Source organism: Pongo abelii, chromosome 18 (assembly GCF_028885655.2).
Source record: "Pongo abelii isolate AG06213 chromosome 18, NHGRI_mPonAbe1-v2.0_pri, whole genome shotgun sequence".
Taxonomy (NCBI): domain Eukaryota; kingdom Metazoa; phylum Chordata; class Mammalia; order Primates; family Hominidae; genus Pongo; species Pongo abelii.
Window position 1 is genome coordinate 88,089,316 of NC_072003.2, and position 10,655 is coordinate 88,099,970.

The 10,655-nt window shown below is 61.5% G+C and overlaps 1 protein-coding gene across 1 annotated transcript; it reads right to left on the bottom strand.

Moving 5' to 3' along the window:
• Window positions 1-2,063: 2,063 nt before the first annotated feature.
• On the bottom strand, window positions 2,064-9,980 carry LOC100456737 (cytochrome b-245 light chain). Its single transcript, XM_024233207.3, has 6 exons — window positions 9,768-9,980; window positions 6,860-6,929; window positions 5,914-5,988; window positions 5,568-5,651; window positions 4,864-4,945; window positions 2,064-2,329 (listed from the first exon to the last, which is right to left on the bottom strand). Exons 1-6 carry the CDS (start codon window positions 9,823-9,825, stop codon window positions 2,111-2,113), a joined length of 588 nt encoding a protein of 195 aa, XP_024088975.1. The 5' UTR covers window positions 9,826-9,980; the 3' UTR covers window positions 2,064-2,110.
• Window positions 9,981-10,655: the final 675 nt, after the last annotated feature.

The window sequence follows — 10,655 nt, forward strand, 5'->3', positions numbered from 1 at the left end:
TTTCATTCAACACAAATTTTATTGAGTTTCTTTTCTTTTTCGAGAAAGGGTCTCACTCTCTTGCCCAGGCTGGAGTGCAGTGTGGTATGACTTCAGCTCACTGCCACCCCCACCTTCTGAGTTCAAGTGATCCTCCCAGCTCAGCTTCCCAGTACAAGCATGCACCACCACACCCAACTCATATTTGTATTTTTAGTAGAGGTGGGGTTTCACCATGTTGGCCAGGTTGGTCTCGAACTCCTGAGTTCAAGTGATCCTCCCACCTTGGCCTCCCAGAGTGTTGGGATTACAGGCGTCAGCCACGGCACCCAGCCATATGAGTTTCTACTAAGCGCCTGGCACTGGGAACAAGCTGAGAACAAAATGGTGAAAACTCGTCCTGCCCCCACGGTGACTAATGAAACAAGTGGTGTGTAGTCTGTAAATGAGTCCAGGACAGAGGCTCTGGGGGAGGGGCTGCAGTTCTTTTTTTTTTTTTTTTGAGACGGAGTCTCGCTGTCGCCCAGGCTGGAGTGCAGTGGTGCGATCTCGGCTCACTGCAAGCTCCGCCTCCCGGGTTCACGCCATTCTCCTGCCTCAGCCTCCTGAGTAGCTGGGACTACAGGCACCCACCGCCACGCCTGGCTAATTTTTTGTATTTTTAGTAGAGACGGTTTCACTGTGTTAGCCAGGATGGTCTCGATCTCCTGGCCTCGTGATCTGCCCGCCTCGGCCTCCCAAAGTGCTGGGATTACAGGCATGAGCCGCCGCGCTCAGCCAAGGGGCTGCAGTTCTACGCAGAGGGTCAGGGAGGCCTCGAAGACCTGAAGGGAGGAGGAAGGAGCCAGGCAGCCATGCAGGGAACAGCTCCAGGCAGCAGGAAGAGCCCATGCAAAGGCCCTGAGAAGACACATGCTGGGTGTGTCCAAGGGTCGGAGAGTGGCCTGTGTGGCCGACGCCAGGTGAGGAGGCACCACAGGGGCACCGCGGGGGCAGGGCAGGGTGCTAGGGGTGCAGACCGTGTCTGCCCCGGGGCCATCAGAAGCTTGTGGCTGTCATTGGAGGAAGCTGAGCTTGCGGATTCTGAGCTGGAGGCACTGGGGTGCGGCTTTGGGTTTAAATGGCAGTATCAGGATGGTTTCAGGGGGTGAAGGCAGAGCGGCAAGCGGCAGGTGGCCTGGGTGGGGATGGCCCATGTAGCTGGGGTCTGGATTTGGGCCAGGATTGGATGTGGGGGTTTCAAGGGTGACCTGAAGCTTGGTGACCTGGGGATGGCTGAGATGAGGCTGGATTGAGACGTCTGTATGGTGCCGAGTGTTGGCTGGTGGGGGGTGGATTCTGAAGGCCCCAGGAACAGAGGACCCTGGCTCTGAAGTGTGAGTTGCTGGGAGAGCAGGTGGGCAAGCAGCAGGCAAGGGCTTCTCCGGCCTCAGGGGAGTGGGTGCCTCGGCGAGAGCCCAACGGTGGGGGATGTGGCTGATGCCGGGCAAAGCTTTGGGGGCACTGGGCTGGGGTGGTGGTGAGGACCTGTGGGCAGGTGCGTGTGCAGCCAGCCACAGCCTGCGCACAAGTGAGGGGAAGAGGTGGCCAGAAGCCCCTGCAACTTGGCCTGAGTGTCCTGGGCAGCTGGAGGGCCCCCCAGCATCAGTGTGGGGGCAAACAAGGGCACATCCGCCACCAGCTTCACCCCAGCTTCTACAGAAAAGAGGCACAGGGTAGAGGCTCACCACCTGGCTCCCGCCCTGTTCCCTTTTCACTTAACGCCAGCGGCCTCCTCTGGAATCCAAGCCCCTTAGGGAGGCGATAGGTGTGGAGGGCCTGCAAGAGCTGTCAAGGGAGGACTCCGCTGCCTCCTCCAGGCCCAGGAGGACCTGTCTAGGGAGGCACACACCTGGAATCCAGGTACTATATTTCGTGGAATATACGGTACCCGGGATTTCGTGTGCTGCTGAGAAGGAAGGCGATGCTGATGCTAATGAAACTGGGATGCGGCCCGGCTCGCAGGAAACGGGGTGCCTGCCCAAGCCTCGGGAACCTTCGCTACCCCGGCCCCGCCCACCGGCCCCAGGCAGAGGCTCACGCGCTCCCTGCTTCGCTGCGTTTATTGCGGGCGGGCAGGTCCGGGGGGAGGTCACACGACCTCGTCGGTCACCGGGATGGGGTTGACCTGGGGACCTCCCGGGGGTCCCCCCGCCGCCGCCGCAGCCTCCTCCTCGCTGGGCTTCTTGCGGGCCTCGGCCGGGGGCCGCGGCGGGGGATTGCTGGGCGGCTGCTTGATGGTGCCTCCGATCTGCGGCCGCTCCCGGGGCTTGGGCTCGATGGGTGTCCACTGCTCGCCACGCACAGCCGCCTGCGGGGCACTGAGGGGTTGGGCCGCGCCCCAGCGCCCGCCCTCCCTCCCTGGAGGCCCACCCCGCCAGGGGCCCCGGGACAGGCTCAAGTCTGAATCCCACGCGGGATGGTGTGACTGCCGCTCAGAGAGGTTAAGTGACGTGCCCGAGGCCACACAGCCAGGACCTGGGTCAGCCTGACACCAGCCCAAGCTATTTCTTCATGCCAGGAGTGGGGCCGGAACCCCTGGGCTTCTGGAAGATCCCCTGGTGGACACTCCCAGATGCAAATTCTAGCACCCAAATTCTCCTCCCAAGGCGCGCCAAGGGCAGGGAAGGCAGGGAGGCACGCCCGAGGTCCAGCAGGAGGGGTGGCCCAGGAGAGTAGCAGGCCCTGCTCCGTCTGGTGGGCGCCATTCACCCACCCTGGCCGGCAGCCCCCCAAGGGTGCCCAGGCATTTCTGCACATGGGGGTGGTGGGGGCAGAGCTTGAAGGATGCATGATTCCACTGGCTTTTACTAAAAATACAGACTCCTGGGCCCATGCCCAGAGGTTCCACTGCTACAGGTCAAGTAGACCTGGGAGTGTGTGCTTTTCATCTTCTATTCCATAATATCTGGTAGAAAAATATGTCACATCATATACGTCATGAATAGAAAGAGAAACTGGACATGTGTGATCCCACCTAACTCCAAAATGGAAACATTCCGTCCTGAAGAGCAAAACTAGAAGGCTGATAGAAGAAAATGCAGGTATGTGAACGTAGGACCCAGGGCCAGGGAAAGGTGTTTTCACAAAGCACAGACCATAGAGCAAATGAACAGGGAAACCTCTGCTCTTTGATGCAGTGAAGGACTCCTCCACGGGCCAAGTTAACAGACCCTTACCAGAAAGCAGGAAGGCATCCCCAGTGTCTAAAGGTTACAAAGGCTCAATAGCTAAAATATATGTGGAATTCCTGCAACTTAAGGAAAAGACAATCAGGCCGGGCGCAGTGGCTCACGCCTGTAATCCCAGCACTTTGGGAGGCTGAGGCGGGCAGATCATGAGGTCAGGAGATCGAGACCATCCTGGCTAACGCGGTGAAACCCCGTCTCTACTAAAAATACAAAAAATTAGCCAGGCATGGTGGCGGGTGCCTGTAGTCCCAGCTACTCAGGAGGCTGAGGCAGGAGAATTGCTTGAACCCAGGAGGCGAAGGTTGCAGTGAGCCGAGATCACGCCACTGCACTCCAGCCTGGGCGACAGCGCAAGACTCCGTCTCAAAAAAAAAAAGGAAGAAAAAGAAAAAGACAAAAACCACAATAGAAAAATGGGCAAAGGATATGAACAGGCAACTCAAGGGAGAAGAAGCTCCAACAGCTCAAATCCACAGTCAGAGAAGGGCGAGTCCAAGCTCCACACGGCCAGCTCGTGCTGTGAAACTGGCAAGTGTGGGAGAAAGCCTAGTGCATGGTGGGGGAGATGGGACCACATGGCTGGTGGTGCGTTGTCTGCTGGGGAGCAGCTGAGCCCAGCAGGGTGAACAGTGCAGAGGCTGATGCCTGACCCAGCAATTCCTCTCTGGGTTTAGCACAAGGAATTCCTTCTGAGGTCTCCAGGAGCCACTAGCTGTGCGTGGCAGCAGGGAGACAGGGGGCATGTGGGTGGCCCCTGGAAAACAAAGCAACAGCTCACATGAGCGTTTGGCAACAGGAAGGGGTTCTAAAGGAGAGTCCTGCCGGTGGCAGGTCAGTGAGCCTTGAAACAGAACTCCACTTCCGTACGTGGAAGGCGTACACAGAAAGTACTGCACATTTAACATGCACACACACTAGAAGACGCACAGCAAGGGGACGGCAGTTGCCTCTGTGGGCAGGAGGGACTCGGCTCTATGGACAAAAGGATTTAAATAAGCAAAGTCTAAGGGCTCTGTCCACCCAGAAACCCCCGCAGTGAGAGGTGGCCTGCAGCCATCTGTTCCGGAGCCCAGGGTAGGCAGAGGGCATTTCACCCAAGGCCTGGCCAGGCTGCACCCTGTCCTCCCACCCATCCCTGGCGTCTCAGAAAGATCACTGTATCCCATGGGATGGGCAGCCCTCTAACAGGGTGCTGTGGTCCTAAACCAAACCCAGGTGTCGGCAGTTTAAGAAAATGTCTGCATCCTGGCACCGCCCATGAATCAGCGCGAATAGGGTTTAGGTGAGAAAAGCCTGATAAAGGGACCCAAGCCCAGGCACGGTCTTCGGCCGGCTGCGTGACCCCAGGCCAGCCACAGCACCTCCCTGAGCCTCTGCATCTTTGTAAAGTGGGGACCCCAGTACCCCTCCCAGGGCTGTGGTGCAGGTTAATGAGGAAATGCAAGGAAATGACCCGACTCATGAGACACGCCAAAAATGGCAGCGGCAACCGCTGCGTCCCCGCCGTGCTGTGAGCATACGCCCGGGCTCGCACTTGCTCCCAGCCTTGGCTCAGCCTACAGAGCCGGCTTCAAGGGCCATGCGTGTCCGAGGGTGTCAGGGCAGGGGCTGGGGGTGGGGGTGGCTGGGGCCAACCTCAGAGGGCGCCACTCACCAGCAGGTAGATGCCGCTCGCGATGGCCAGGCAGGCGGTCCCAAGGATGGTGGCCAGCAGGAAGCCGGCGGGCACCGAGAGCCTGGGGGACAGGGGGTGGGAGGCAGGGACACAGAAGGGCACTCAGAAAGGGGAACGGAGCCCCAGGTCTGGGGGCCAAGGCCGCAAAGTCTCAGCACAAGGCAGACCGCGGACCAAGGGGACCTGCGCGGCCCGGGGCTGCAAAGTCTCAGCACAAGGCAGACCGCAGACCCCGGGGACGTGCGCCGACCAGGGCTTGTTTCGGTCCTGGGTGTTCTCGGCCTTGATGTGGACGCGAGCGGCTCTGGAGCACTTGCTCGGAGGAACCAGCGACATGTGGGTGTCCTGGCCTCAGCTGGCAGCAACCACCGGACACACAGCACGGAACCCTCCACCCTACCAGGAAGCCCAGGCAAGACCCCCGAGCAGGGCCTGCTGACCCCAGACCGTGGTGACGGATCGGAGCTACTCAGGTTTGGAGTGGATCCTTACAAATCCCGCACACTACCAGCAGACACAGGCTCCGGGGGCCCTGCCAGAGCCGGGGACCAGAATTTTTGTTTGGAAAAACACTGAGGTAAGTGGGGGTGGCTCCTGTCCAGGCAGCCCGGCTGGTGGGACAGTGGGGAGGGTCGGCTCCAAGCCCTCCTGAGCCCTAGAGGGGATGCGGGGCGGGGACTCACAGGAGATGCAGGACGGCCCGAATGTAGTAATTCCTGGTGAAGGGCCCGAACAGCTTCACCACGGCAGTCATATACTTCTGCCCCCTGGGGGAGGGAGGAAGGGGAGACAGCGCGGCTGGGCCTCTCCCACTCAGGACTCCCCTGCTGCCCTGCTGACCACCCCAGAGCACCCAGGCCTCTTTCCTCCCAGAAAACACACCGGGCAGGCACCGGCCTTGGTTTACCCACAAGCACCAAAGGGTTGGTTCCGGAGCCTCCAAGTGAGGAACCAGGCTCCACCTGACCCTGTGAGCCCTGCCTGGGCCCCACAGCCCCAGGAGAGACCCCAGAGCAGGAGAAGACTCACCATCGCTCCATGGTGGAGCCCTTCTTCCTCTTCCCCCGGGGGTACTCCAGCAGGCAGACAAACACGCCCGCCACACTGAAGCCATATGGTTAAGGAACAGCCCAGCTCAGCCTGAGGGGCCACAGGGAACTGCCTTTAGTGAAGACAACACAGAGAGGGGCCCAAGCACGGTGGCTCACGCCTAGAATCCCAGCACTTTTGGAGGCTGAGGCAGGAGGATCACTGGAGCCCAGGAGTTTGAGACCAGCCTGGGCAACATAGTGAGACCCTCATCTCTACAAAAAATTTAAAAGCCAGGTGCGGTGGTGTGTGCCTGTGGTCCCAGCTACTCCAGAGGCTGGGGTAAGAGGGTGGCCTGAGCCCAGGTGGGGGCTGCCATGAGTCACAACTGCACCACTGCACTCCAGCCTGGGGGACAGAGCGAGACCCTGTCTCAAAAAAGGTGGGGGGGGCAGCCACTGCCTGAGGTCATAGAGCCAGGAGGCAGCCACAGGAGGTTCCAGAAGGTCCAGCACTCGGGGCTGCCCACGCCCGCCCTCCCACCGCGCTGCCCAGTGCTCCTTGTCGCGAGGTCCGGCTGGGTGGCAGGGCTGAGACGGGGCAGAGGAGGTGGAGGGGCCGCTCAAGGGGGATGACTGACAGGAGGGGGCAGAGGAGATCCCAGCAGTCCAACGGGGAGGCCTCAGTGCTGGCCCTGGCCCTCTGGTGACACCCCCTGCCCACCCCTCACCAGGACTCAGACTGGCGGGTCTGCCGCTGACCACCACATGGTCTAGGCAAGGGGCCTGGCTGCTGGGGCCTGGGCTGCCCAACCCGTGCACAGCCCACCCTGTGTCCCAGCCTGGCTGCGGTGGTGGGGAGCAGAGGCAAACAGCTCACTGTGAAGTGGCTCCCCAGCTCTGCCCTGGGCGTTCCCCGCCCACCCCAGCCTCAGGTGGAAGGATACATGGAGTAGGCACCAAAGTACCACTGGGTGAAGCGCCCAGCTGTGGCCACGATGCCCCCGGTGATGAGGACTGCGGGGAAAAGTGGGTCAGGCACTGTGGGGCTCCCATCCCGGGGGCCTGGGCCACCCCCCTTCTCTACCTACTGTGGGCCACCAGGCTACCCAGAGCTGCCCCCTACCCATCCCCACAGCACAGTGACAGGGTCGGGGACACCCCCAGGAGGCACCCCTCTGCGCCGGTGAAGAGCAGAGCCTGTGGTGCATGGGCTGGCAGAGAGGGTGCTGGACATGCCCGGGCTCTGAGTCCCAGGAGTGGCCAAGGACGGCCCGACCTGCAGGCTGCAGTGGGCTCTGGGACCCCCAAATGGACCCCCTTGTCACCGTGAGTCTTTGTTTGATGCACTGAAAGCCAACAGGCCGAGTGTGGTTTCTGCGTCTTCTTGGGGGAGTGTCTCTTTCCTCCCGATACAGAGTTCCTCTTAACCCGTCAGCTGTTTCGCCTTAATTTCGGTTTCGTCTGATATGGCTATTTCTGCACATTTTTGGGGGGGTATTGTCCAATATTCCCCCTTACTATTTTTTTTTTTTTTGCGAGACGGAGTCTTGCTCTGTCGCCCAGGCTGGAGTGCAGTGGCGCGATCTCGACTCACTGCAACCTCTGCCTCCCGGGTTCAAGCAATTCTCCTGCCTCAGCCTCCTGAGTAGCTGGGACTACAGGTGCCCACCACCACGCCCAGCTAATTTTTATATTTTTATTAGAGACGGGGTTTCACCACATTGGCCAGGCTGGTCTCGAACTCCTGACCTCAGGGAATCCACCTGCCTTGGCCTCCCAAAGTGTTGGGATTACAGGCGTGAGCCACGGCGCCTGGTCCTTCCTACTATTTTATTTCTTTTTCTTTTCCTTTTTTTTTTTTTTTTTTTTTTTGAGACAGAGTCTTGCCCTGTCACCCATGCTGGAGTTCTGTGGCATGATCTTGGCTCACTACAACCTCCGCCTCCCAGGTTCAAGCGATTCTCCTGCCTTAGCCTCCTGAGTAGCTGGGACTACGGGCACCTGCCACCATACCCGGCTAATTTTTTGTATTTTTAGTAGAGACAGAGTTTCACCGTATTAGCCAGGATGGTCTCGATCTCCTGCCCTCGTGATCCACCCGCCTCAGCCTCCCCAAGTGCTGGGATTATAGGTGTAGCCCCCTCGCCCTGCCAGCCTGTTTCTGTCTGTACACGGTCTTGTTTGAAGATTTCCTATCCTTGGTTTGAGCCCAGCTACACATTAACTCTCGGTTTGTCTGTCTGCGTCGGAGGAGGGGAGGGCAGTGTCCTTGAGTCTACTCAGCCAATTGTCCATGCATCTTTGGCGGACCGTCCTGGTCCCGAGCCTGCCATCCGAAAGAGGGTGCAAAGCTGCCGCTGGTGCCACCAGGGAGGTCTGAGGACGTATTCTGGCACCCAGCCACATTTACAGCGCACCCGCTGTGTACAAGGGGGACTCTTTGTCAAGGCCCTGCTGTCTCTGGGCCAGCTGCCTCCTGGGGCTGCACGCTCTGGAAAGACCTCCCCAAGCAGGTGGCATTTGAATTGAGAAATAAATGAGACAGCCATGAGGCTCTGCAGAAGCAGCAGCTTGTGCCGAGGCCCTGAGGCATGCTCAGGAGATCTAGGAACAGAAAGGAAGCACGGCAGCTGGAGGAGGGGGCCGGAGAACCGGGAGGCCAGGGCGGGCAGCGCAGGGCGTCCAGTCCGGCTCTGACTCTTCGGGCCAGGAGCCCCTGGAGGGTCTCAGCAGGAGGCCGGACTAGAGCCCAGGTCTCCTGGCTCCCAGCTGGGTGCCCTCAGTCCGTCTACTTCCCGGAGGGAGTGCGGGGCAGGCAGGGTGAGTCTCATGGGGCGGCTCTGGGGAGAGCTGTCTGAACTGACCCACCGAGTTCTTGGCAGCCGACTCGAAGCAGGCGGTCACTTTCCTGGGCACAGGACAGGCTGCAGGGCCCCATCCTCCAGGCCTCCCACCCTGAGAGCTCTGCTCCCACGCCCACGCACTCTCCAGACAACAGGGAGGGCGCTCAGAGCCCCAGGGGAGTGGTGGCAGCGGGCCCCTCCTCCTCACCCTCAGCCCCCAGGCCGTTCCCAGGCACTCCTCCCCCGGTGCGGGTCCTTCCTGGAGCTGCTGCACTGGTGCCTCTGCCCTCAGACCCCGCCTGAGCCCAGCCTCACCCGTGCTGGGCCCGACACTCACTGGCCCTGGTCCCGAGAGGGTCCATTTCCAAATGGACCCTCACCAGAACCTCTGAGCAAATGCACAGCAGGGTGACTGGGGGCTGTGCCATCCCACCCCAAGAGCAAAGCGCCTGTGCAGCTGGACTGGGCAGGGCCGTCACTGGGTGGTTTCAGCGCCTTGTGAAATCTCAGACCGCCTCCAGCGCAGACTCCAGATGGGGAGGGCTGAGCCCCAGGGCATGAGCCCACTCCTCACCCCAAGCCCAGGGAGAGCGACTTCCAGGCCAGCTGGCTACCGAGGGGCAGGGGAGCTTCTCCCGATGCCCAGGCCAGAGCCCCCACTCGGGGGCTTCGGGGCGGTGACCCCGGAAACCACCGGGGCTGAACCGCCTCTTCCCCTGCGCTGCAACTTCCTCCTTCGCGGAGTCGGGGGACCGAGAGAAGGGAATGGGGGAGGGGCGGCACGCTCCGCAGGGTCTGCAAGGGAATACTGGGGGTCTCAGAACTCCTCCCTCCAGCCCGCGGCCTGAGGGTCCCGCCCCCCTTCCCCGCACCCTCCTGGCCTGACCCCGGCCCAGCCTGGCCCTCCTGGCGCCCCACTTCCCTGCCCTGTAAGTAGCCCGAGGTCCCGGCTGGGGCCTTGGGACACCCCTCCAGGCTGCAGCCTCCACCGTCCCTGACGTGCACTCACTCAGGCCGGACGCCAGCGCCTGCTCGTTGGCCCACATAGCCCACTCGATCTGCCCCATGGCGGCACGAACCCGGCTGGGACACTGCTAGGCGCGCACCGCCTCCCCTGCGCTCCTGGCCGAACCCCGCCTCGCCCAGGCCCCGCCCCCAGCCCCCCAGGTGACCGCGGCTGGGCGGAGACCCGCGTCTGTAGGGTCCAGGACTGTCCCGGAGCCTTCTGCCCCCGCCCTCTCTAGCCCCCGCCTAGGCATAGGAGGGGCCCTGCCCGGCAGCCCCAGCCCAGGCGGGGAGCCCCTGCGCTTCCCAGACTTCAGCTCTCAAGCACTGACAAGTGCCCCACCCCAAAGCTCCGGACCCAACCGAGGGTCCCGGTCAACGAGGCTTCTATTAATAGCAGAAAAAGGTGTGAAGGTCGGCTTCCTGAGCAAATCGGCCTCTCCAGAGCCTTGGGGGGTGGGGGAGTCACCCCTACAGCCCGGGAACACCTCTGCACCCTGATGCTACCAAGGACAAGGGTGGCCTCCCCGTGGGGACCAGAGGCCCAGCCCCCATTTCCTCCCCCGGCTCTGGGCTGGCACAGGCGTGGCCTGGGTCAGACACTGCAGGGGGCCTCCCCTCACCATGTCACTGGACTGTGACTGAGACTCGAGGGAGGAGACAGGATGTGCACAACTGGGAAAGCACAGAATGCAGGGACGGCCCCGTCACGTCCGGCCTGGGTACGGGAGGCAGGGGCTGGTGTGGGGGTGGTGAGCCCAGCGCCCATGGGAAGACTTTAGACCTGGGGCTGCTCCCGAGGGTCCCATCTGAGCCAATGTGGGGTTTGAGGGGAGCCCCTCTGTGGCTCTGCCCAGCCTGCCCCTCCCCCAGGCCCTCGTGGGGCACACCT

Excerpts from the sequence above, each read along its gene's own strand:
- LOC100456737 (XM_024233207.3), bottom strand. The coding sequence starts at position 9,825 with ATGGGGCAGATCGAGTGGGCTATGTGGGCCAACGAGCAGGCGCTGGCG. Across the intron at positions 5,652-5,913 it reads GGCTCCACCATGGAGCGATG|GGGGCAGAAGTATATGACTG; the intron begins GTGAGTCTTCTC and ends TCCCTCCCCCAG. Across the intron at positions 2,330-4,863 it reads CGAGCGGCATCTACCTGCTG|GCGGCTGTGCGTGGCGAGCA; the intron begins GTGAGTGGCGCC and ends AGTGCCCCGCAG.